The sequence below is a fragment of the Haliotis rufescens genome, unplaced genomic scaffold (assembly GCF_023055435.1).
Source record: "Haliotis rufescens isolate VD_foot unplaced genomic scaffold, xgHalRufe1.0.p SCAF_20, whole genome shotgun sequence".
Classification (NCBI taxonomy): Eukaryota; Metazoa; Mollusca; class Gastropoda; order Lepetellida; family Haliotidae; genus Haliotis; species Haliotis rufescens.
Genome location: NW_025963891.1, coordinates 4,748,644 through 4,775,979, shown reverse-complemented (window position 1 = coordinate 4,775,979; position 27,336 = coordinate 4,748,644). Strand labels below are relative to the sequence as shown.

General features: G+C 41.6%; 2 protein-coding genes across 6 annotated transcripts in view; one reads left to right on the top strand and one right to left on the bottom strand.

Moving 5' to 3' along the window:
- LOC124118947 overlaps positions 1-10,295 on the top strand; it is a 34,387-nt gene extending 24,092 nt beyond the window's left edge. For 3 of the 4 annotated variants that reach the window (XM_046481277.2, XM_046481278.2, XM_046481275.2), the window contains one exon: positions 8,525-10,295. In XM_046481277.2, the coding sequence (XP_046337233.1) occupies positions 8,603-9,565 (963 nt within the window). In that variant the 5' untranslated portion in view covers positions 8,525-8,602 and the 3' untranslated portion in view covers positions 9,566-10,295. Of the gene's footprint in view, positions 1-3,024; positions 3,313-8,524 lie in introns of those variants that run through there. The other variant, XM_046481276.2, reaches the window with a different exon arrangement.
- LOC124142744 (U3 small nucleolar RNA-associated protein 6 homolog) overlaps positions 1-27,336 on the bottom strand; it is a 174,020-nt gene that overhangs the window by 102,777 nt on the left and 43,907 nt on the right. The window lies entirely within an intron of this gene.

Sequence of the window (27,336 nt, the reverse complement as noted above, 5' to 3'; positions counted from 1 at the left end):
ACTAAGACCCTAAACAAATCAATATTGGCTGACAACACGACCTGGCTTGTCTGTTACCCTACTGAAGTGTAAAACACAAAACACAAAACACAAAACACAACAACTTAAACACTTGATCTCATATCTCAAGAATACAAAGTCATTTTTCCTTTCCAAACATCCAATTCAAGTCTAAAACCAATACAATATATTTTCTACAGGTGTCCTTAAATCTCTCATTCATACCCTGAGACAAAAATATCAAAGTATCCTAAACTGAAGTCTAAAAACATTTAGAAAGACCACGGATTGGTCTGTGGTAAGACTAGATTTTTTCTGTTTCTGAAAAGTAAGATATTCTTTGGACTCTTTTCTGTTACATATTAAAATACAATAAAACATGTAGGATCTTTCAGACTTAAAGTAAGTCTGCAGGTGTCATGGTGATGTTTGAGTACAAATCATCAGTAGTGACAGGCTGAGAAGCTGTCGTGATGCTCTATTGATCTAGCGTGATGCTCTATTGATCTAACGACACAGCCAGTTTATTACATAACTATTCCGTCATTGTGTCTGCCACACAGGGCAAGTACATCAACTCTGCTGGATCCCACAACAGTTCACTGATAGACTACTCAACTCACTAATCTCTCACAAAAACATTCCGGTTGATTTTCATCTTGATGTAGAGTTATATTCAATCATATTTACAGCATGCTCAGTTGAGCAAGAGGTCATCCTTTGTACCATCCACAGTCGATCAGTGCTCGCATCTCCGCAACATGACATGGGTTATATTGTAGCTCATTACACAACAAACACTTGAAACATTTCAGAAAACATACAAATTATTATACTGATTGAACTGGATTCAATTTTACTGATTCAATAAACGTCTCAGTTGCCCAAACACACAAACAAGCATCACTTTAAGAGAGTACTATTCTCTTTACTGCAAGCTTTGTATGGCCAACTCAAGTTATTTATCAAATCACTAAATTTAATCTCTGATTATTTCTTACGTGGAAAGAAATAAAGGAAAGCATATACATCTTTATTGCTTCTTTAATCCCATAACTACATCAAAGTAGTCTGCGATGGCGTGAATGTTGGTGATGTGATTGTTGTAGTTGACGACGATGAGAACACGTCCCCCAATCCTGTCCCCCTGTGACACCGATGTAGACATACGAAGGTGCCCTATGTCAACATACGGACCTCCATCCACCATAACCTTTCAACCGGTGTCATGTTTCCTCTACAACAACGAGGGATTAAACACTAGGACAAACACTCAACCAGATCAAAGAAGCCTGCTGTGTGACTAATTACTGGTTAATTAGCTAAACGAGGTCTACATCAGACAGGAATCACATGTATATAAATTCATTTAGCACTTTCATTCCACCCATTAGTAGCTAGACTCTCAGGATATAAGTTTGTTCAGTATCTAAGCCTGGATTGATACCAGTCTCTGTGGTTGTGTCCGATATCTCTCCTCTCGGACTTGGCTCCTTCTCTACACAAGAGTAATTCCTCCCAGTATTGCCATAAACCCAGTCATGTCCTTGGCTACTTGTAAGGTAAGGTATTATTGATTTACATTGGTCAATGTTTGACCTATTTGAACATTGATTTCTTTTGATGTCGATAATACTACTTGCACCTTTCAGTGATAGCATCATCTGGTACACACAGGTAGCCACTTAACTCACACTTACAGCTCTTATCAGTGCCAAACTCAAAGAACACTTCATTACTTACCAATATAATATAACTCTGGAATAAATTATGCAAGAATATTATGGTAATTACAGTTTGATTGTTGAGCTCATTTTTATAAATATTAGATATAATCTCCTATTTTATGGAAATTATCATAAAGGTAAATATGAAGAGAACAATACAACAACACATCAAAGTCGTAGAGTAGCTATTGAAGTTTTTCTCAACTTTCATAAATCTAGTTGATAGACAGATACTGTGATTATGTCACAATAGAGACATGCTGTTTGAAGGGAACATTTCGTGTTGACTCTTTGACGTGAAACAAAATACCAACAAGCTGCTTCAAGGCTGCGGGTGAAATACTGAGTATAACGATGACTGTAAGACATACTATTTGCTGTATGCAACTTTGATGAGACCGACACAAGGGCTTTAGGTAGATTTACTTGGCTCAGATACCCCGTTGCGAATACGGGTGGCGCAGGTATGTTATCAGGGTTAGATAACACTCTTGGGTGTTATCTCCTGGTCGGTGTATAAAGTATAATTTTAGTACTCATGTGTTTTGTCCCCTAAATCTTCTTGAAAAGCAACAACTTCACATGTTGTTTGGGGAAAAATTAATTGGTATAGTTTAAAATCTTTAGTTACAAATTTTGATGACATTAAAAAAATTGGGCTATTAATTCTTAATTGTGTGATTATATCGGTTCATGGACAAAAATACAATTTCTGATTCCATGTGACAACTGTTATTTATGTGAGATACAGCAACATGTTACTGCCTATGTTTAACCGGTATAATGTCAAGCCCTTCTCACATCAAACACCTCATATCAAAGGCAAAAGGGTTCAGTTTTGAGGGAAAATATTGATTTTCTTGTAGCTACTTCAGTTACAAAGTTATGTAAGAGTTGGAAGATATATTCCTGGTGAGGGACAGCCCACTGCCTCACTTCTTTGATGTTTTCTCTCGGAAGCCGTAATCCGTGGGAAGTCTGTCAATATTGGTAGACTAGCCGCTTGTGACTGACTTGATCACCAGCTGTACATAATCTGATGCCCTTGTCTCACTGTAAGTCTGGACACGGGCCCCTATTGTTCCCTTCTGGTCCGGGCACCCGGGGAACACACCAGCAATCACTGGACACAACATGGCCTGACCACCCATTGCCAGCCTTCTTTAATTAGGTAATGTGTTTATTGGAAGTGATTACCTTGATCAGTGGCCCTACCCCTGCCCACCGATGTGGAACAGAGCCAAGAGAGGCTCGCACCTCCCGCCACCAGTCAGCCAATCACACGGCCAGGTCAGAGAGCGACAGTGGTGGAGTAGTAGCAGCCGTGAGTTGGCCAGTGAGTGCAGGGAGTGAACCGACAGTGGTAGGCCGGATTACTGACAGAACCACTGGAGTCGTGTTGATGTTAGTTAAAGTAACATGTAGCCATATCTACAGGATAGTCTATGGTAGACTCAGGGTTACCTGTGTGGCAGGCCACAGCCAGGTGTTGGGGCAATGAGTGAAGGCCTATATATAGGGGTGAGCACCTGGAGAGAGACGACTTTGTTGTGGATATACGTATCTGTGGGCATTCGTAACAAAGGTGAGAGCTGAGGCGTGTTCTATGTGTGTCTGTGCCCTCTACAGGTGAAGAGTTGGTCGTAGTCTTCTACCTGACAATAGTTCACTTTTAAACTGTTGGATGACACTAGTTTCGCATCACACACCATCGGTTACTTGAGACAGGTAGATTAAAGACAGCGACATTTCTCCAGTACTAATGAGCAGGGAGTAGTAGTTGTGACAATGTTTATATCATCTCACTAAACAAAATTAATCTTGTACTACAACTCTGGTGCAATACTTTATATATTCAGACTTTGAATATTATTTGGCCACAATGTTTATATCATCTCATTGAACATTAATAATCTTATAGCTTCCACTCTGGTACAATACTTTATATATTCAGACTTATTTGGTCACAATGTTTATATTATCTCATTGAACATAATTAATCTTATAGCTTTAACATAATGGTACAATAATATATTCCAGTCTTTGAATATTATTTGGTCACAATGTTTATTTTATCTCATTGAACATAATTAATCTTATAGCTTTAACATTATGGTACAATATTTAATATATTACAAACTGTGTGTAGTATTTGGTCACATTTTTACATTATCTCAATAACCATAATTAACATGGCAACTCTGTTGTGCAATACTTTATATATAAAATAGAGTAACTGCAGAGTATCAGTAATATTGGACACACAGACTCAATACATCAAAATATTTCCCCATGTCATTAATTACTGTGATTTGTCCTGTAGTCCGGTCACAATCAGTGAACGATACATGGACTGTGGTAGATATTAGTAAACAAACCATACACTGGCCGTAAGCAACTCCAATTCATGTATTTGACTTAGGTGAAGGAAACCAAAACATTTATACAATTCAAAAACAAATATGATATATCATACTTTACAGACTACTAACTTATTTCACAAACATTATATTTTCAAAATAGCTGAAAACTATTGATAACTATGACGGCATGAATATTCAAAGAACATTTCAACACGAACACTTTCATGAAATGCTTCTGTTCCAACTGTCTTGAGTCAATCTGCTTCAAGATCTCTGTACCAATTTCAAAATCGGCACTAAATGAGCAATGCAAGGAAATAAACAGAAACATAAATCAAAAAAGGTATTTTTATAACTTGTTTATTAATCATTAACAATTTTAACACGAATCTGACCAACGTTAAATTATTACAAGACAATATGAAGTGGCAGATGTTAATAGTTGATGAGTCACATTCAGGCAAATGTTATATTTTTCAACTGCAATAAACGTTATCTACTAGCTGGTGTATAAATATATAATATTCCCCACTATAGAGATAGAGATCGGATAATAATGTCGGACAGTGAAGTACTAATGGCCTTAGTCATATTCTGAAGTGGCTTGTCTCAACATCCAACATTACTGTGTGGAGCTTACCATTAATTATTTATGGTAATTTGTAGAAAAGAAATCTATACTTTAGATTGCCTTTCCAGTAGGACCTATGCACAAGGAGATCAGTCACTGCCATGATAAATCATTCATATTTTCATAACCCCAAATGCCTATGACTCCTAAAGGTATCATTCTCCAGGAAGGAAACTGTGTTAACATTGAACCTATCTAACAGAAACACCAACCCATGCAAAATAACCAACGTCAGAAAGTGAACATGACGTATGATATCACTTATGTTGTTAAAATAATTATAACTATCTTTTGTATATATCATATTTCTAAACTGAACTTGTATACAGATTTCTGGATAATGTACCTGTCTAGGTGTGGTATTGTAGGTAGGACTAGAAAAGAACTGTTGTGCTCTGGGTAGTACAATTGTTTCTTTGGACTTCTCAATGTTCATGGAATGTTGTAATTAGGATAGAACACCTGATGTAATGTTGTATTCTGGGTGGAACACCAGATGTAATTTTGTATTCTGGGTAGAACACAGGATTGAATGTTGTATTCTGGGTAGAACACATGACAGAATTTTGTATTCTGGGTAGAACACATGACGGAATGTTGTATTCTGGGTAGAACACATGATGGAATGTTGTATTCTGTGTTGAGCACCTGATGAAATGTACCCTGTCTAGAACATGATGCAGCATTTATACCTGGGTAGAACATGCAATGAGGCGTTCTCCTCTGTGGACCCAACTGTCCATCGTTGTCTGTTCCTGCCTCCCACGGAGGACAATGTTCATAGCAACCTAGAGCCAGCATGTCGGAATGTTTGAGATCCCGGTACAGATGTGTGTAGGATTAGCTCATAAAACACTATCGACATGATGCAACCTACGAGATGAAAGCCGAGTGGAGCCGGCCCAGGTCTGACCCAACACAGCATCACTATGCCCATCATGCCCACCCTGGACAACTCTACCACACAGTGGGGAATTTCCTTTCTACTGTATCAATGCTTTGTTTCAGGGCGGTGACAGGGATATTTGCAGCCCTGCACTCACAACCCATACATGCAACTTCCCCTTAAAACTAATGTGTGTTTTAACTTTATCCAGGATTTTACTAACAAACAGACGCAACTAAATATACTCCTTTCAATCACGTTTACATGACTGTTTTTCTCCCGATTACGTAAAGGTAAAATGATTCTTTTTCAATCACAAAATCTGTAAGATCAGAGTCTGTTATCATGGTGTGATCCTGTGGTGCTCCAGGTGTACTGTTGGTACATGGTACCTGATACCATCTCTCCACAAGTGTTACAGTGGGTATCGGTGGGTAACCCGCTCTCCCAGCCGGCCATCCCCATACAACTCATTGTAACACAGCGCTGTGTTTGTGTCACGGTTGCTCGTATTGCTCGCTGACTACCACCCATGAAACTCTCTGTATCATATCTTCTGCTCATATCAACCGACAGTGATACAAACACACACGTATGCACCATTGAATAATACCCTATCACAATGTGCCAAAACATGACAACAGGGAAATATCAGGAGAGCCATCAATGATATCATGTCTACATTGGCCGACTGGCCTACCAACTCTATCTCTAAGACAAGCGTCAGAAACATTATCCATTGGAACGGTTAGCCTCAAACAATGAATGATGACTTACGACCATCTGACCGGAAACTACTCCGGTAGTGTTGAACAACAATTTACAGAGACATGTTAATCCTAGCAGGTGGAATACACTCTGTCACACCTGAATAGTGATCTGGAACAACAACCAGAAGTAACAGGCTTCTACCGAGACCTCACTAAAATAACGCTAATCAGCTTTATTGGGTACAGTAACTATTAGGTCAGAGAAGTTAGAGGTCACTGGTCAAAAGCACCGGTCATCCCTATAATCCATGAGGTGTCCCACTGGGAAGAATAAACTGTTTCCTTTAGGGGGCTTAACGGCCATGAACCCAGCTAACGGGACTGTTTATTGCCGGTGTCATGGCGGTATTGTGTCCTACTTGTGGGGAGCAGCAGGACTACCGGGTTCTACCCTGGTAGGTGTTGGGGGACGAAGGTGTCGCTGGACGGCTGGGAAATGACAGATTTCTCTCATTACCCCAACACACCACTACTAGTTCATTTAGGACGAAATTATCAATTTCTTCCAAACAGCATAATCTATGGATGCTAGTCATTCTACAACTTCATGATTACTGTATGCTTGAGATTCCCCTTGCTGATTTTACATGTACAAAATACTCATCACATTCTGAGGATATATTCCAATTGACTGAATTTATTTATAAGTGCCATCACTATTGACAAAACTCAAGTCTTTTAAATGATGAATATAATTACATCATGTGTTAAATATTTGAAATGGAGGCAATGGTCATTCTTACTGGTAAATTCTATGTAATTAAAATTATCCTTGTAAACAAAATCAGATTTTTCATAAAACCAGTTAGCGATACAGCACATCCACCGTGATGTTCATAACTAATTATTACTCGATCTATAGCTTGTACCGGGTGACCTTCAAATGGACAATAGGCATCGCATGTCAAAGGCCATGCCTCCACTAAAACACCAAGACACCTGCCCTGCTGAGCTTTTCTAGTAATGGGAAAATAAAATGTCAATGTAAATATCTGCAGTTTAGTGAAACGAAACAAGCTGTTGATATGAATAGTTAATAACCACCCATTATAGATCGTCTCCCACTGAAGAACAACTCAGCTAATCATCCCATTTGAAAATCATTGTTTTAGGACAATTAGCCTATAAAAACTGAAGGCAAGTAAGAATGGCTAAGATTTTCTTGGGCATATTTCATCTGTGTGTGCAATGGTGTTTATCACATGTATAAGTTGTGAAGGCCTGCATTCCTGTATGAATAATAAATCTCCCGAAGCAGGGCAGTGCTGGCAGTATACAGTGAAGAAAGGCCTGCATTCCAGACGACCTAGCCCTGATCAACAATGGATGTAGAAATACCAGGGTTTCAAACATGAAATCTTACAGTGGCATAGTTAGGACGGTCAGTCCCCATGTGTTAAATGGCCGTGGTGGATGTGCATGCTGAACACAATGCAGCCTGTGGGGTGAAGCTGCACATGTCACCACCCTGACAAGTGTCAGATCCTTGGCCTGGGGGTGGGTCTACATTGAGGACAAGATTCAGAGGAGCTCTATTGTAGAGGGTGAGGAGACCGGTAGCATCTACCCTGGGGTGGATCTGTCTGCAGGAAGAGGGCTAGTTATTGTCCCGTGAGAGGGGAGGCTGTGGCAGGTGCCCTGGGGTGGGATGATTAATCCTGATCAATACATGACTGTTATGTTTTGGCCACTTGTTACACTGAAGCCATGGGTCAGGGAATCAGGCATTGTGTTCCGACACTGGCCAAGGTTGAGAGGTGATCCCACTCAGCCAGTGTTGTGTGGAGGCAGGATGGGTGTGACTGTGATCATTGTCAGGTGTGTGGCAGTTAACTAGGCCACAACACTGCATCCCTCTCATACCAACTGACATGCATGTGTTTCCCCTGGAGATGGTTTGTCCAACAGGTCAGTCCAGGACCTACTTTCACAAAGTGATTTCAGCGCTAAGACTATTGTAAGCCTATGTTAAAGTATGGGAGTTACTATGATTTTAGTGCTAAGATCTTGTGCCAGTAGGACCATGCCCTCACAAAGATCCTCAAGGTTTAATTTATTCCATATTGGACACATCAGTTTCATGAAACGACAGTTGTATCATATGTGTGTGGTTATTTGTTTTTCTAATTTTGTGTGTCTATTTTCAGATTTCCGATGTGACCGTGGTGTCCACCAGCCCTGTTTAACCTTTATGATGGGGAAGTCGCAGTCAAGAGCCAACCATTATGATTATTGAAAGGAAAACAATGAATATTCTCTTCTATCTGGGGATTATTGTGCCAACAATCATCACTGTCATCTTATTTGTGCTTTTTATTGTGTGTTGGTATCGTCTGAAAGCTCGACGGGAGGTCTTGCACAAGAAACACGACCCCCACGGCAAGATGCGACAGCTGGGCGTGTCAAGGGTTCCTCCCCCTCCTCCCGTGTTCATCCGACAGGAATTCCAGCGCCTGTCTGTGATCGGAGAGGATAACGATGCTTACCAAGTCAGTCGCAGCCCCTCCACAGAGCAGGATCATGGGGCACGTCCCGGACTGTACCACGCCCCGCATGACAGCGGCTTGTCGGAACTCAGTGAGTTCCAGTGCAAGGACAGGCCTCACTCACAAGCATCACAAGGATCAACAGATTCGGAGGATTCCGGCTTCAGGAGTTCCCGTTCAGGACAATACCATCCTAGTGCAAATAATCAGCTTCAGGACATTCCTTTGCTGAAGCCTATCAAATCCAACAAGGGTGCTCTAGAGACAGTGCGGCTTCCCCCTTCAGATAATGCTCACGCTCAGTCGCAGATGCAGGCTTGTGCACGGCCGCTCAACTCATCAACTAGGAACATTAATTCATCAGCCAGACATTTCAATACATCCGACAGAAATCTCACTTGTGCAGTAAAAAATCTCCATTCTTCAAGGAATCTGAATTCTTCCTGTAGGACCATGAACAATTCTTCTTCCTTCAGTGGCATGGAGCTCTCGCCGCAGAAGGTAAACTTGACAGACATTAGCACCCACATCAGTTGGATGTACCTACAGAACTTAGCAACATCGCCAACTGCAGCGCCACACGGTGGCGGAGGCATCAACCCCACAGTCACCATGGCCCAGGTCCACTGCAGCAGTGGCACAACGGGGGCTGGGGCAGTGGTAGAATCTAATGGAGATTTATTAGGGTATTCTGTGGTATGACTGGGAACATTCCCAAACTGGAGATATTTACTGGATTAGACACTAGTTGATTCAATCTCCTGTTGTGTGATTTTGTGTGGATAACTAGTCTCAGAACCAATCTCATTTCATTCCAATCTGCAGCAAGCAAAGCTGCAGATTTACAGCTGAGTTCAACAAAAAACAAACAAATAACAGTTTTTCTTAAAAAATTGTTTAACTTGAGATTTGCCTGGTGTTTCGATGTTGGGAGGATCAGCGATGATGGCAGAGACTCATGATGACTGCAGGATTACACTACATTCCTCCTACGACTCCATTCCTCTAGTGCTACGTACAGACCAGCTGTCTCTGCATCCTTGTACATCAAAGATAGACAACTCATTCAGATAATTGTGGAAATAGTCTACTGGACAAGCTTGTCCCCTTGTAATTGTGTGTTTTATATGTGACTGTGTTTGTGCCCTCTGTGATACCATGGTAGCAGCCATGTTGTTGGTGTGAGGCCAATGTGCTTGTTTTCATCGGACAATGTGAGTGTGTTCGTTGATGGCTGGGAGTAGTTGGAGTGTGTGGCATGTTGACCGATCCGGGATGTTATTGACATGTGTGAAAGTTGAGGCGTGACAGGGTGCGTATGGTGGGTGTGATTTGGACAGAGATTTGTAAACTGTGAAAACATAGTTCTCAACAACGTCAATGGCTTGTTGACTAAACCTGACAAAATAAAATAATTTATGTACTTTTCAAATCCTTGTTTTTCATGCTATGCCCTTGTTCCATATTGAAGTGAGATGACGGAAGGTCTGGATAAAGCCGTGAACCGAGAGTATCTGCCCGCAAGCTCCACTTCGGCCTCCACACATGCTTTGTTAAGTCGGAATGCTTCCAAATTCTCTCATACAAAATCACACCAAATATACTTTGAGCACCGGAACCACCAAATTACCCTTCCCAAGGGGAGAAATATTTTTTATATACTCATGGATCATACGGCGTGAGTCTAACAGGCTGTGATTTTCCTGCAGCAAATGCAGATTAGAGATGTAAATACCACCTAATTCCACACTGAATCCCTGTTTTGTAGAATTGGAAGAATTTCTTTTAAGCGTGTTATCTTCAATAATGAGTGCTAAATCTTTCTCTGGGCATGCTTGAGTCTCCGGATTGAACCTTAACGGGAAAATGACATCAACAAGTGGGAAATGATAGCGCATGGTGCCATGTGGCAACTTGTTTTCTCGGAACATGCTCACACACTCATTACCAGGAGTTAACTGACCACCAGAGGTCGGCAAATCCCTGATTGATATGGACGAACATATGTTGATTTTGCCTTCATCAAAAGATGCGAAGATCACTTTCAGATTCATTATTGAGTCACATCCTATCGTGCAGTTAACGGCCACTTTGCGCCCGATGTCTGTCATAATGTAATCTTGTTTTTATTGAGAATAAAAGGAGTGGTCGATCAAGAGAAGCCGAGGCCTCTTTAATCTAACATTTCCGTCTTAGTCTTGCCTGGGGGAACAGGTGAAGAAGAGGATTTAGTGAGGGGGAGAGGGGTGGGGAGGAGGTGAAAAGGGGAGCATGATGGGTTGGAGGTTGTGGGCAGGTGGGGGGATCATTACAAGCAACTTAGATAGAGGAGGATTTAATGAGGATGGAGATCACTACGTTGCTGGTGCCACTACCTCGCTGGTGCCACTACATCGCTGGACATTATTGCTATTTAATGATGGTAATATGACATACCATGCTGGAGCCTTCATCACCCCAGTCAACACAGACCTGGGTGACCTCTCACACTTACATTCTCGTCATCATTCCATGTGTGACCAGGGACTTACCCAGCCTTATATTTTATCATGTAATGGTTAGGTTTCTTGGCACGATAAAGCCAACGGATAAAAACGATATCCGTTGGGGTCATATGCGGATAGAGATGCAAATATCAATGTTCAAGTAGGGAATACTTTCACTGTTTATAAACAAACATGGTGTAGCCCTTGTCAATCGGCAATCGAGTCAGAATTAACCATCGGGAATGTGAATGGCCGTGACATCTGTCTCACAGACTAGGGTTAGAATAGCTTCCCTTTGACAAAGGGCAGTTACTCTAGCGAACAGACCGATGGATTGCCGCGAAAGTCAAGTAGAAATATGTTTTGCATATATGTTGCTTTGACATTGCATAAAAAACAGATTTCAGTTGGAACTATATTGGTTACTGTCACTGTCTAACTGAGACATCACTTCACCTGTGACGTAATAAATATTAATGCATGCATTCCAGGAAAACTCGCAATGTATCGGTAATGTTTGTGAAAGAGGGAAAGCGATTTTCAAGCATAGAGTTAAAGAATGACATTATATGATAAAAAGGTTATCACGCTTGTGTGTTTGGTTTATGGTAAATATCCTGTATTAGGAACAAATACAGGATACAAATTGCTAAATACAATGTTTATTCCTAATGCATGATATTAACCAACCCCAAACACACTTGTGTGATAACCTCTATATATAATTTTGAGTCCAGGGGATTCGTAGCAATAAGCTTAACTTGATTTCTATGTATTTTAGTGATCAGTGCACAGGAGACTTTGGCCTACTATTGATGGAGATTTCAATGTAATACTGAAAACGAAACACAGACACCTAATTTTGAGTGTATTTCTTGACAATAGTAATATCAGTTATGAGTTCTGGTTCTATCAACAATATCACTCTGCTAATGAGTGTGTGACAATCTCCCATGGCTGATGATGTTAATGAGAAATTGATGAAAGTCATCAACCACCCGTCCTAATACTCTCCAACACAGATCAGCCACTGGTATCAAACAAGAGCAAACAGTCACAGTGATCAAATGTAGATTTGATACCTCATAATTGTATATTTCTATCTGTCCAAATTAATTCCCTGTTAGCTTTGTGCTGCAGTCTTTCTATGCAGTGAGTGATCAGGGAGCACAGTAGCTGGAACAACAATGGCTGCTCCCAACGACCTGTACACACCGACCAGAAAATCATTGAGGATAACGCTCAACTCGCTCAACTCGGTGACATCCCACACAAGTATGTCAGCTGGATGGACAAGTTGTATCAACATATCCCCCCCCCCGCCCTCCTCCTTCCCCCCCTCCCTGTATTCTTCAAAGTCATTGTTGAGTACAAACAAACACCAACAGGTAACCAAATCAGACTTCCTGTATGTACACATTACACTTTTTTAGAAGTACCTAATGAATAAATATTTACATTTACATTTCAAAATATTTACCTTTTTAAAAAATATATGTCACATTGGATTTTAAAACTCCTACTTTAGTTCCTTTTACACCACATAAATAAATGTTATAATAACCACCGAAAGAAAATCACACATGCTATGTGACCCGTAATATGTGAAATTTGACATTGTTATGTCGTGCAGAAAGGAGTATTGGTCTGACTGTCGTTGTGTGTTGTCTGACAAAGATGTGGAAACAGTTGATGCATTAGTCATTGTGCCCACCACTGTGTATTGATACACAAACCACATTCCTACTCCTTGCTATCCCGGCGACACAGGTATTTCATGCTCAACATATTGCCTTTAATCTTGAATATTTTTTTTTTGATAAGTGTTTATGACAATGGGCTTTAATCTTGCTTGTGACCTACCGAAAGAGAAGTGGTAACTTTAACCCTAATCGCAAGTTTGCCTCCGCTCATAGGTGGGGCGTGCATTGAAACTAAAATATCAATTTATTGATTAAGTGTCGTCCGGTGCTCTATTGATAATCCAACTGAGAATATTGATACAAATACAATTAAAACACCTTGAAAATATTTGCGAAACTTTGCAACCTTTCATTAAACCATTTTGTATTTTATCAACAAAGGTATTAACAAAAATCTTTGTAAAAGCAAAAAGTCAAGAAATAGAAAAAGGTGATTAAAAATCAATAACAGAATATGAGGACAATTCATTCATCACAAGCATAAACTTATTGTGTATCATAAATAACTGCTGCAAGGTGTCTGCGATACAGTAGGTGCATTGACACAGTGTGACACATTTCAGTCATAATATTGACATGGCAGTCTGCCTCAGCTCTGGGAACATGACCACTTTGTTATGCACGGCCAAACTTTGTGATGTCCATCAGAAAATCCATACAACACAGGAACTTTCAAAGGGTTTATATATGAATATTCATAAGTCCAAGTATCATTTGGTATAATTTCACACAGGTAATAGAAGTACATGATGTTTTAAGATAGACTAATTGCCTCTCAAGTGACTCAAAATAGCTGTAAATGATGGACACAAAGACTAAATCTTTTTTAGTAATCTCAGTTGTTATTTAAATATCTATTTTTCAATGCTTTTATTTAAATATAAAAGCATTGAAAAATAGATATTTAAATAACAATAACAGTCAGCTGTGAAACAAATTAACAATAATTTGAAATTAATATTAGAACAACATTGTCACAAATAAAACTTGGTAAAATTTAACTACTACAGCATAGATAATTTCTATGAGATTTTCAGTAATCTGATTGGCCCCAAACAATTCTACAAACCAGATACAATCCCACCCAGGTGACACCTCATTCTCCAATATTCACATCTCAAACACCCTCTCTATATACAGAGAAATATTAGACAATAGCAAATGATAAATCCACATAAATTCGGAGATAATGGAGGTATACACTGGGAGTTAAGGTATGGAAACAGGTTATATGTATGTCAAAATATTCACAGCCGCCTCAGGCTTGGCTGCTGCAATCTTAATTAACGCCGATCAGTATGATAGATATATCTTGGATACAAAAACTTGTTCCTGTGGATATCATACTGATGATGCTTAACACTTCTTTTAGTGTGTACAAATTTTTATGTTCTTTGAAATAAAATGTATTTTTACCAGCACGGTTATTCTTTACAAACAGTGCTATGCGGAAATTTGTATTTGACGAAGGAAGAACAAATTCAAACATTAGATTCTATTCAAAACTTCATATTAAAAACTGGCAGATGTTCAATTAAATGAATTGTTTGATATAAACTGCAAATAGATTTATTATAGATACACATCTAGTTTGGCATGTGCAATTCATTTGTTACATCTAACGTTCATTGATGTATTTATTGTAATATGTCCTATGTGTACTGGAGCGGTATTAACATAAGTGCTTGGCTTGTTTAAAAATCCATTTTCACATTTTTGTGAAAATAAATATGTCTAAACCATAAATCCACAGGTTTTGGTAGTGAGATTTCCACTTAAAAAACTCCCTGATAATTTAATAATCTAAAGACTGAGTTGTCCGTTGAACCGTTGCTGTCTGTACAGAATACAACACCCGTTGTTTCTCATCCTGGGGGGAATGCTACCTTGTTACCATGGCAACTAACATGAAGTTTGTTTACCCTCCTGCACCTGTCATGTGACATGAAATGTTCTGCATTAATATTGTCTTCCATACAGGGTGGTGTTCTCCGCACACACCACCCACTCAAATACAACGGATATTGATACTTATAATGATGAAAGTAATAACAGAAAGTACCATACAAGTGTTTTGTAGCACAAAAAACTAATAAAACTAATAATATATAATTGATAAAGCAATCATAGATAAGGACAATGGGTTGTTTTTTGCTGTAGCATATCAAGATTTGCACAGTTTAAAAGATTATATTAGAATCTTTATTGACCTATTTCATATTCTTTCCTCTACTTAAAATAAAACTGGTGAAACAGATATGACATTTAAACAAAATTTCTTATACCAATTGGGCACTGAGAATAAAAGGTTCAATAAAATTAATTATTTGACAATTACAAATGTATAACATTTTTGCGCTAATTAGCATGAACAACAAAAAATTAAGTGTTTTCTGCTGAAAACAATACCTGTCACCTTGTGCACCTGTGCTAACGATACAATTACTGACGAGAGCGGTGTTTACATTGTCCTTTGTGGTAAGTCAGGTGTTTCCACCACCGGATTGCTTGTGTTATTGTTTCACATGAATGCTGACGCAGCTAGAATTACACAGGTGACAAAATGCTTGACAAAACACGAAACATAAGTCGAGACAACAATATGGCCCCGGCTAATCCCCTTGACTCTTGTAAGCCATTAACCTGACTTATAACGAGTAGAGAAAAGACATGATGAATGTTTTGCCTGCATTGGCTGACAGAGGCTGAAACAAAGGCTTGCAGGAACAACAGGGGAGAAGGATGAGGGATACATATAGTAGTTGATAACGCCTAATTCCATCCGAGTGAGTTACCGAGTTCGGTTGTGATCAGACCTGAGTGATTGGATCAGCTAAACCAACATGATCACATTAATACCATGGAGACAACTTCAAACGACATCACACGCTCGCTGTCTGTGTCGCCGTTGAAGACTACGACAGCCACAAAGACATCAAAAGTCTACCAGTATACGAATGATGAATGAAGGCGCAAACATGCCCTCCTTCTCATCAAAGAAACAATGAAGATACATTATGTACAAACACAACCTCCATCAGATATATCAAGTGTTTTTCTTGCTTGCTTTGTTTTCAGACTTCGGTGGTAAACAATTATTTTTATTGTAGATCAGTTGATTCTAACATCAAAGATTAAACAACTTGAGGCCTATAACTTGTAAGAAACATGAGAGTTTTGTTTCTTGTAAATTTACTGCAAACATTGTTCTCCACAACGTGAACAGAATAAACAGACATCTGTATGTGGCTGAGCTACGTACAAGACTTGTGTGAAGAACAGATCGACAGGTGACCTCTTTGTCAGACAAATTCTATACAAGGCTAGTCAGGGAATGACTGTTAAATATTCTGTTTGTGTGAGTGTGGTTATATGTGGTGATTGAGATGTGGTGTTTGATACAGAACATAATAAGTTGGCTACTAAGAACAACATATGTAAGTGAGCAAGTGTGTTAAGGTTAATGCTGTATTGAACAGTATTTCATTTATATCACAGCATCTGCTACACGTTGCATTTTCACTTACTCATTTACTTGGTTAAATGTAAGATATTGGCAATAAAATCAGTGAGAATTGAAGAATTTTAACAGGTTCCTAATTTGAAATGTATTCCACATTCAATCACGAAAAGTTCAAGAAAACTTACCAATTTGATGTTTGCCTTGGTCTTATCCTTTGTATGTTTCCAAATGTCAGGATAGTTTTAATAACATGTATTTTTTTTATCAGGAGTGAATGTGCAAAATACTGGTTCATATGTCCTTTATTAAAAGAAGCCTCGAATGTTTGAAGTCACCCAATCTGCCTTCAGTGCTATATGCTAAAATAAAGGTGTGCTGGAAATTAACAGGCAATAGGTTAATTGTTGGAGGGAAGACGTTGGTGACAAGGTTTATAGTTGTTTACCATATGTTTAAATGAGAACCAAGAGTATGGTGCTGACACACTCATGGGAACACTGAGGGACTCAAACCCAATAGCTTGGACACATCTAAGGGACAAAACTCTGCACAGCAATTGCCTGGTTCAGACTTCGGGCCACAAGCGCTCTCCTTATGTCCTTATGCGTTATCTGGGGGCAGTCATTTGTGACGTCTGGCTGGTTCTAACAAGAGATTAACTGCACAGTAGGTACAGAGTGTGGACATAAATCAGTCCCCCCCAGATAACCAGGAACAACACTTGGCACTGCTAGCTGAAGTCTTATCACCAAGGAGTGGTGTGTCACGTTACCGTTGAGGTGAACAACTAACTCGTGCAGGCTTTCTGTAGCATTTGTCTGTTTGCTGCACTGTTTGCTGCATATGTTTGATGCTGCACTCACCAATATATGATGGCTGCCTGTAAATAATCTGGACCAGCGGTCGATATTGTGAGTCCATGTGTCGGGGCACGATGACACGTAATCGACAATGTCGCCACGTCTGACCACCCGATCCATTACGCTACCTCTCATGACCAGCACAGATTGCTAGGGACCTGTTCTAACCTTGAACTGAGCTGCAGCCTGGCTGGGTTAGTGTGTCATCATACCCAAACAATGAGTATCATCGGCTGCTACATAGCTAGGTACTCTTGCAGTGTTTGCAGCAACTACCTGTTGAAATGTGAGTTTTAGGGTCAGAATGCCCTGGGTCTTCCCAAGTCAGAGGCCCGTAGGATGCAGCTCGTGAGTCAAATAGAGCAGAACATTTTCTGATTCATGCAACAAGTTACAAGCATTCAACCAATCATGCATTTCAGACGAGAAACCACGTGATCTCACTCACTAGAAAATGGAATGAATGTGTTTGTTATGTGTGATGTTGGAGGTGAGGTGAAATGGGTTTAACTTTGCATCCAAGATTATTGCACTTATATAGCGACGTGCATGCACGTGTATGTGGCTGCTTGTACTAGTCCGGATGGATGCCGATTTATAGTGCTAGCACACTGAGATACCATGCCACAGTTTAACATGAATACCCCACTCAGACACAGTATACTGACTCCGAGCCAACCAGTCCTTGTTTTAGCCCCTTAATGCCGAGCACCAGACAGGATAACAACAAGTACCATCTTTTAACGTCTTTTGTTATGACACGGCTGGGGATCGAACCCCGAACCTTCCGCTCTCCGGGCGGATGCTCTACCATTAGACCACGGAGGCAGTGTGTGATGTTGGAAGGTGCAACAAGTCGACTCCTTCAAGTCATTCCTACAAACTGCAGTGTGAGAAGACTGTTCATCTGTGACTTACCATGTAGTCCTGCTAATTACAGTCACTGTATCACTACATACTGCTGAGGAGACCCTCCACTCCTACACGACCCATGTTGGGTCCTCTCCCCATACAAATTGAGAATGTATTCAAATAATTTATGTTTCAAGTCTTTGGGGCCACAAAAAAGTATCGCTGTTTGAATCAATGAAGCTAATTGAAATTGGAGATTGCATGCTACATATAACTGACATTTCTATCCTAGTAAGAAATAAACTCAAAGTTCAGCTTCTCAAGGTAAATTTCTTCAATCCACCACAAAAAAGCCATCCTTAATTGGTTTAGTCTCCTGAGCACGTGCAGTGATATGACATCAGTAACATTCTGGGAAATCAAGTGAAAGGCGCCGCATGTTGTACGGCAGCCTGGGACCCCCATGTCCATACCTTGGTCCCCCTAAATTATTACTGAGAGTTCCTGGACTGGTGAAACTACACTGTATAGAACTCGCCACTTGAAATAGAAGCATAAAATATCGCGATGATTGATTAACGAAGATAGCTGCATGTGTGCTAATACTTATAAAGTGAAAACAAGCCGTTCTGAGGATGACACACTGCATGTACTTGCAGCAGGTTGTAACCATGTGATCAAACTCAGTGATGATGTTTATTTCTAAGAAAGTGGATATTTCTTTGCAATTTGCAATTTTTCTCATTACTGTAAGAAACATTCCTTATCGCTGGAACGCCTTGCTTTCACCTTATAAGTATTAGCACACATGCAGCTATCTTCATCAGCTAATCATTGCGATATTTCGTGATTCTATTTCAAGTGAGGAGGACTCAGCGACAGGTCCTGGAAAACGCCTGTTCTGACCCCCTCACTCACAACTGAAAGCACCCTACCCAAACACAACTACATGTACTGTGTCATCGGCGGTAGACTGGAATTGGTCACATTTTATACAATTATTTTATAATTTACTCTCCTAAATAGTGTGTTCCCAATGTATTAAGATTATCCCTCAAAGACATTTCAGCATATTTTTGTTGGCTCCCTCTGTTTCATTACTATCGGTACCAACAGACATTTATGACATTCAACAGGCAGATGAACCTGTTTTCTTGTTTTACAGGTGTGTCTTCCTTATTAAATTATGATAAACTAAGAAAACATGCAACTTGATGGATAACAACTTCAAGTTTATTGCATTTAATGACATTGTTTTCCATAAAGTTGTATGTTTTCATATTTACTCATCAACTTCCAAAATGCCAATCAAACAGTCTGAAACTTGTAATTGATAAAAACATCCTTTTGCTTGTAGTATTGTTTCAACATTCACCTCAAGAGGCTTTGTAAAAAAACAATCTAAAATCAAGTATTTGTAATTTTCCCTCCTGCCTCTTTGGATATTGACAAGAAATTCTGTAAAGCAAGAAATTAATTGGCGTTGGCATTAGTTGCCTCCTACTCCCGGTGCAGGTGATTCCTGCTCATCAATACGCCACGTGGACAGAGAAACTGGCTCAACACACGGACAAGGAGAACCTGGCTCAACACGTGCAGCAGCAAATTGATGAACTACGCATGACTGCACATGGACTCACTACCTAAACTGGTGCTGTCTGATCAGGTCAAGATCTCACGCTGGATTATCTCGTGCATTAGTCATTCGTGACAAGATATCCGTCATCTCCGTCGTCGATGACAGCCCCGTTGACAACTACATGGACAATGATATTGATATGACATCCAGTCTATTGATGACTGACCATTCACAGGCAGACTGGACACAAAGCTGTTTAACCGATGGCCGATGAGTGGACAGTGACTATCGACTGTCCAGTTGTAGCACGAGATTGATTACATGGCTTATTGAAATTAATGGATAGTATCTCTGAGATTATTTCTGTCCATTGAAACCAGGTACAATCTAATCGCCTCAGTCACAGTGACTATAACGAGATCTATTATCTACCGGCCATTGAGGTGAAACACTCCAGCCCTGGAATAAAGCTGCTGCAACCCTGGGCCACATGGCAGCCAGAGACACACTTTCAACAAGAATTGTTGGATTAACTTCACAGAGAAACACTTTCAACAAGAATTGTTGGATTAACATAACAGAGAAACACTTGCATCAAGTAATAATGACCAAAACTCTGCAATAGATACAAATAAATTCATGTAAAATAAGACACATTCCAGTATTTGGCAGTTGTTTACAATGAGAAAACAGTTCTAGTATTTCCCTTATCGTATAATGGGTAGGTTTCTTGACAGAATAAAGCCAATGGATAAAAATGGTAAATACAATTTATTCCTAATCTATTACTTGGCTGTTTTTCAACATGAGATAGCATTGTTGTATTTGGCCTTATTTCAAGGTAACCATGTTTTCAATTCGTTTTTCCGCTACTTTCCAACAGAAGAATATTTTCCCCATTCCGCATGTTGAACATTATACCTTGCTGCTGAGTCACTAGGACACAGCAAAGAAGTTTTTGTTGCATAACAGGTGCTATGAGTCACAGAATATCTCTTCCCAGAATTAGAGACAGCCTGTCCAAACGGATGGATTTTCCACGATCAGAGAACTTTTTTGCACGGCAAATGAGAAGATATCAAAATGTGGAGTTCTGACTGTGTAGTGGAGCAGACGCGCTGGAACTAAGTGAGCCACAAATTGCTCCGTTCCCATCACACGCGGCCAGACACGTGGTACTGCTTCACGCCAATAAGATATTTCAAAAGTTTCAGGAAAGCTAAACTAGATAATGACAGTGGCCCTGAGTAATGAAAGCCTGGGATTAACCAGGAGATGCTCCTAGGACATGTATAAAGGGCTTGTGTTTTTATGTGTCACCTACTTTTCATGATATTGTAAGAACTCAAAAAAAGCTAAATAATGACGTACATTCTCAAACTTTCCCCAAAGATAAGACATTTTTACCATGTTCTGGTCTAGATTTTGTTTTTGTCAGAAATGAAAATTTAAGGCCCAAACTAATCTGGAGATGGTATTTAAATAAATGTTGACGGCGTTATACACTGTTGTCTCTCCTTTTGCATGGGATGTGATGTGATGATATGGTAATACTGTATAAATCCCACGCACTCACCTCCCCTGTGGGTTTTGCTGAAGTAACAAGGGAATAGTCGACCACGGACCACAAGGCGAAACGAAGGATAAGACTTATCTACAGTTTACACAGATGCTTATATCGCCTATGAATACTTAATTCGCGACAGTGAAGCAGAACTATTTCCAGATTTCACAGAAATATGATAGTTGCGAAATCCGCCATTATGTCGGTGTCGCAAGGAGTCATCATCATGATTTGTGAGAAAGGTTATCTATGGCTATATACAACATGGCAGAATGCAGGGATATACATAACTTGGGGGTAAATGTTGTCGATTATTGAAGAAAAACACAGATTTTGCAGTGAATGAGTGAGTGAGTGAATGTTGTTTTATGCCACAGTAACTCTCCAGCTGCCATGTACCACTCCAGCCATTAACCATTGGCCCACAGACCAATGGCTGATGGCATGAACACTTTGTCATGTTGTCATGGTGACACACAATGTGAATCGGAGTCCAATGGTTGATGACATTAAGGCTTTCCCATGTTGTCATGGTAACACACAATGAGTCTGTGAGTCGGATGGTTGATGGCATAAACACTTTCCAATGTTGACACACAATGTCTTGTTTATTTGTCTTGTTTAATGCCGCACTCAGCAATATTCTGTTTGTAAACAATCGAGTCTGGGCCAGATAATCCAGTGATGGACATCACAGCATCAATCTACACAATCGGAATACCCGTCACACATTGATGCATGTTGTCAAGCTGGCATGATGTGCTACAACTAAACTACTGCTCACAGCTGCATATATAACTGAACTACCTATTGAGAGTGACTAGGAAAAGCAGTGGTTACTGGCGTCCATTCCTGACCCAGTAAATCACCAAACACATGAAGTCAGAATACCAATCGTCTGAGATGAAATCAAACTTATACATTTTGTAAGCTTCTTGTAACTGAGTCGCTATATAAGTGCAATAATCTTGGACGCGACGTTAAACCCAATTTCACCTCACCTTCACCTCTTGTTACTGAAATAATTCTATACAAATTAGAATTAGCAAGAACTTGTTTTACTCCAGACCATGTGGAAATGTTTTCATTCATGTTACAATGTGTGGTTTGTTTTCACAGAGTTTGACAGATGAAATGTAAATAAAAATGACAAAGGTAACATCATCAAATGATTTAAAAAAGAAGAAGAATATATTAAAATAAATTTATTTTGTTTTTGTCTAATTTTGTCTATGGCAATGTGAAGTTTAAATCAATCAGGAAATAGTTTTAGACTTGCCATGAACACTCCAGACCATGGGCGGATACAGAGGGGGGGTGCATGGGTGCGCACCCCCCCTTTTTATTTTGAAAAAAATCTTTATTTCTATATAAATTACCACCAAAGACAATAAATAGATCTTAATTGTGCACCCCCCCTTTTCAAAAAAGCTGTATCCGCCCATGCAGACTATCATGCTTCTGATATTCATTTTATTCAACATATTTTGGAAGGTTTGATAAAAAACAGTCAAATTCAGATTGCACAATGGAATTATCTCTAACAAGAGGTACACAGACCTATATAGGCCAAACAGTTTTTTTCAAATTATCTCACAAGATAGTCAGTTAAAGCCATCAGGCACCAGAACAAGAGCCTGACTCTTTATATTACAGACATTATTCCTCCTTGGGTTCAATATTAGGTTATATTCTCCAATATGCAGACCATCCACCAAATACATCTAATCACATCAATTAGAGGTAAAATGGCAGAAAGCAATATAAACACGTGCTGGACAAAGACAGCTTGGTAGTCTGACCTGTGGGAGTTGCGGGGGTTGACAGGCGATGAAAGCAGCTATTGAAGCACACACAGAAGAAAGCACGGCAAATATCCTCATTGATTAAGAAATATGGCCCATTCTCTACAATAGAAGGCAATGATAAGCTTCTATATCAAAGAAAGGGGATATTACTGTGCAGGTGTGGTCAATACGGATTGATATTCCCAAGTGGTGGTGCATGGTGGGAGTTTACAATGGTCGTTGGTGACATCGGGTTCAATCTCGTAATGTGCCCGAGTCATAACGTTAGGCTACCTATACGGATATTCCATTCATCAAATTATTGGATAAAGATTTTATTAGCATAAATTGCCTGATGATATGACATCTTGAATAATGTCTTGTGATTAGCATTCAGTAAGGATGGCTTTGATCTCAAACACCAACTTCAAATTTGTTTGTAAGATCGGAACTCCACAACCAATATAATACTTTGTAATGCTGAAGGAATCTCAGATTGATAGAAAGGGGCTACACTCGTGCTTGGTAGTGTCATGTGATGATAGCATACGACAGACATTATCAAATGACGTTTTCAATCTCAACAAAATGTGGTCAAAGAGGAATGGTTGACCGAAACCTCGAGACTTGGGCCACACGGTCACACCTGTCACAAGACAGTCTCTTTCAGAGCCACCCATATGAAGTGAGGTCAAGGATCAATCAAGCGGTTCCTTCAATTACAACTATATTGAAGAGTATTATCTGTAAACAGGGAGCTGTGTCAACTGTATGTGCGTCCAAGACTACAACAGCACTTGTAAAACCCCTGCCCCTGAGGGATGCTCGAAGGACAACACGCCTGTGTCAGGGGGAAGTCGGCTGATAGATGCTTGAGGGGGAAGAGCGGAGGTACAGACCACCACACAATCAACTATTTACTCAGCATATGCCTCTTCTTCTGCCTGAGAGGGCTTTTAATCACCTTATGAATGGATGGATGTGCCCATGCCCTCTCTGGTGGGGAGTATGTGTGTGTGGTATCTCCTCCGATGACTCGAGCTGGGAGACATTTCTCCGCATGTTTACTTTGTTTGTAAATGCCTCGGTCCACGACGAACCTCCCCCTTCCGTCAGCACTCTCCTGACTGGACAATAAGATGTAATATTGATCTCCTACGAGGCCTACTTGGCTCTAAGGACTTGGACACGATTGTTGCATTAAACAAACACAAGCCATGCATTCTCCACAGGCTCTGGTCTGTAGTGCTAGCCATACTTTGTCTACTCACGGGCAAATACAAGTAGACCAGTTCAACAAATCACTGCATTAAACATCAATACACACACAATTACATAGGTTCGAGTAATGGCCCTGAAAGGTGGAAGACGATGGGAAGCACTGTATGTATCGATGTGAGAGTCGTGGACAGATGTCTTCATTACAAGGTGACTCCCCACAAACAACCACCCTAATTCTACCCCAGGGGCTGAGGGAACAGTAACAAAGTTCACTGATGAGCATATGAAAAAAATGAATGAAACACTAAGTGGGTGTAGCAAGCGAGCATAATGTCAGTGCAAAAGTGTCTTAGGACTCAGAGAAACAAACCATGCCTTGAAAAGTTGTAGTGTAGTCAGGGTGTAGAGTGGGGTGTGGGATGTCAGGGTGTAGAGTGGGTTGTAGAGTGGGTCGTGGGAAGTCAGGGTGTAGAGTGGGGTGTGGGATGTCAGGGTGTAGAGTGGGGTGTGGGAAGTCAGGGTGTAGGTGTAGAGTGGGTTGTGGGATGTCAGGGTGTACAGTGGGTTGCGGGATGTCAGGGTGTAGAGTGGGGTGTGGGATGTCAGGGTGTAGAGTGGGGTGTGGGAAGTCAGGGTGTAGAGTGGGGTGTAGAGTGGGGTGTGGGATGTCAGGGTGTAGAGTGGGGTGTGGCAAGTCAGGGTGTAGAGTGGGGTGTAGAGTGGAGTGTGGGAAGTCAGGGTGTAGAGTGGGGTGTAGAGTGGGGTGTGGGAAGTCAGGGTGTAGAGTGGGGTGTGGGAAGTCAGGGTGTAGAGCGGGTTGTAGAGTGGAGTGTGGGAAGTCAGGGTGTAGAGTGGGGTGTAGAGTGGGGTGTGGGAAGTCAGGGTGTAGAGTGGGGTGTGGGAAGTCAGGGTGTAGAGTGGGGTGTGGGATGTCAGGGTGTAGAGTGGGATGTAGAGTGGAGTGTGGGAAGTCAGGGTGTAGAGTGGGGTGTAGAGTGGGGCATTGGAATTCAGGGTGCAGAGTGGAGTGTGGGATGTCAGGGTGTAGAGTGGGGTGTGGGATGTCAGGGTGTAGAGTGGGGTGTGGGATGTCAGGTTGTAGAGTGGGGTGTGGGATGTCAGGGTGTAGAGTGGGGTGTGGGATGTCAGGGTGTAGAGTGGGGTGTGGGATGTCAGGGTGTAGAGTGGGGTGTGGGAAGTCAGGGTGTAGAGTGGGGTGTAGAGTGGGGTGTGGGATGTCAGGGTGTAGAGTGGGGTGTGGGATGTCAGGGTGTAGAGTGGGGTTTAGAGTGGGGTGTGGGATGTCAGGTTGTAGAGTGGGGTATGGGATGTCAGGGTGTAGAGTGGAGCGTGGGATGTCAGGGTGTAGAGTGGAGTGTGGGAAGTCAGGGTGTAGAGTGGGGTGTAGAGTGGGGTATGGGATGTCAGGGTGTAGAGTGGAGCGTGGGATGTCAGGGTGTAGAGTGGGGTGTGGGAAGTCAGGGTGTAGAGTGGAGTGTGGGATGTCAGGGTGTAGAGTGGGGTGTAGAGTGGGGTGTGGAATGTCAGGGTGTAGAGTGGAGCGTGGGATGTCAGGTTGTATAGTGGGGCGTGGGAAGTCAGGTTGTAGAGTGGGGTGTGGGATGTCAGGGTGTAGAGTGGGGTGTGGGATGTCAGGGTGTAGAGTGGAGCGTGGGATGTCAGGGTGTAGAGTGGGGTATGGGATGTCACGTTGTAGAGTGGGGTATGGGATGTCAGGTTGTAGAGTGGGGTGTGGGATGTCAGGGTGTAGAGTGGGGTGTGGGATGTCAGGTTGTAGAGTGGGGTATGGGATGTCAGGTTGTAGAGTGGGGTGTGGGATGTCAGGGTGTAGAGTGGGGTGTGGGATGTCAGGGTGTAGAGTGGGGTGTGGGATGTCAGGGTGTAGAGTGGGGTGTGGGATGTCAGGTTGTAGAATGGGGTGTGGGATGTCAGGGTGTAGAGTGGGGTGTGGGATGTCAGGGTGTAGAGTGGGGTGTGGGATGTCAGGTTGTAGAGTGGGGTGTGGGATGTCAGGGTGTAGAGCGGGGTGTGGGATGTCAGGGTGTAGAGTGGGGTGTGGGATGTCAGGGTGTAGAGTGGGGTGTGGGAAGTCAGGGTGTAGAGTGGGGTGTAGAGTGGGGTGTGGGATGTCAGGGTGTAGAGTGGGGTGTGGGATGTCAGGGTGTAGAGTGGGGTTTAGAGTGGGGTGTGGGATGTCAGGGTGTAGAGTGGGGTGTGGGATGTCAGGTTGTAGAGCGGGGTGTGGGATGTCAGGTTGTAGAGTGGGGTTTAGAGTGGGGTGTGGGATGTCAGGTTGTAGAGTGGGGTATGGGATGTCAGGGTGTAGAGTGGAGCGTGGGATGTCAGGGTGTAGAGTGGAGTGTCGGATGTCAGGGTGTAGAGTGGAGTGTGGGAAGTCAGGGTGTAGAGTGGGGTGTAGAGTGGGGTATGGGATGTCAGGGTGTAGAGTGGGGTGTGGGAAGTCAGGGTGTAGAGTGGAGCGTGGGATGTCAGGGTGTAGAGTGGAGTGTGGGAAGTCAGGGTGTAGAGTGGGGTGTAGAGTGGGGTATGGGATGTCAGGGTGTAGAGTGGGGTGTGGGAAGTCAGGTTGTAGAGTGGGGTGTGGGATGTCAGGTTGTAGAGTGGGGTATGGGAAGTCAGGGTGTAGAGTGGGGTGTAGAGTGGGGTGTAGAGTGGGGTGTAGAGTGGGGTATGGGATGTCAGGGTGTAGAGTGGGGTGTGGGAAGTCAGGTTGTAGAGTGGGGTGTGGGATGTCAGGTTGTAGAATGGGGTGTGGGAAGTCAGGGTGTAGAGTGGGGTGTAGAGTGGGGTATGGGAAGTCAGGTTGTAGAGTGGGGTGTGGGATGTCAGGGTGTAGAGTGGGGTGTGGGATGTCAGGGTGTAGAATGGGGTATGGGATGTCAGGTTGTAGAGTGGGGTGTGGGAAGTCAGGGTGTA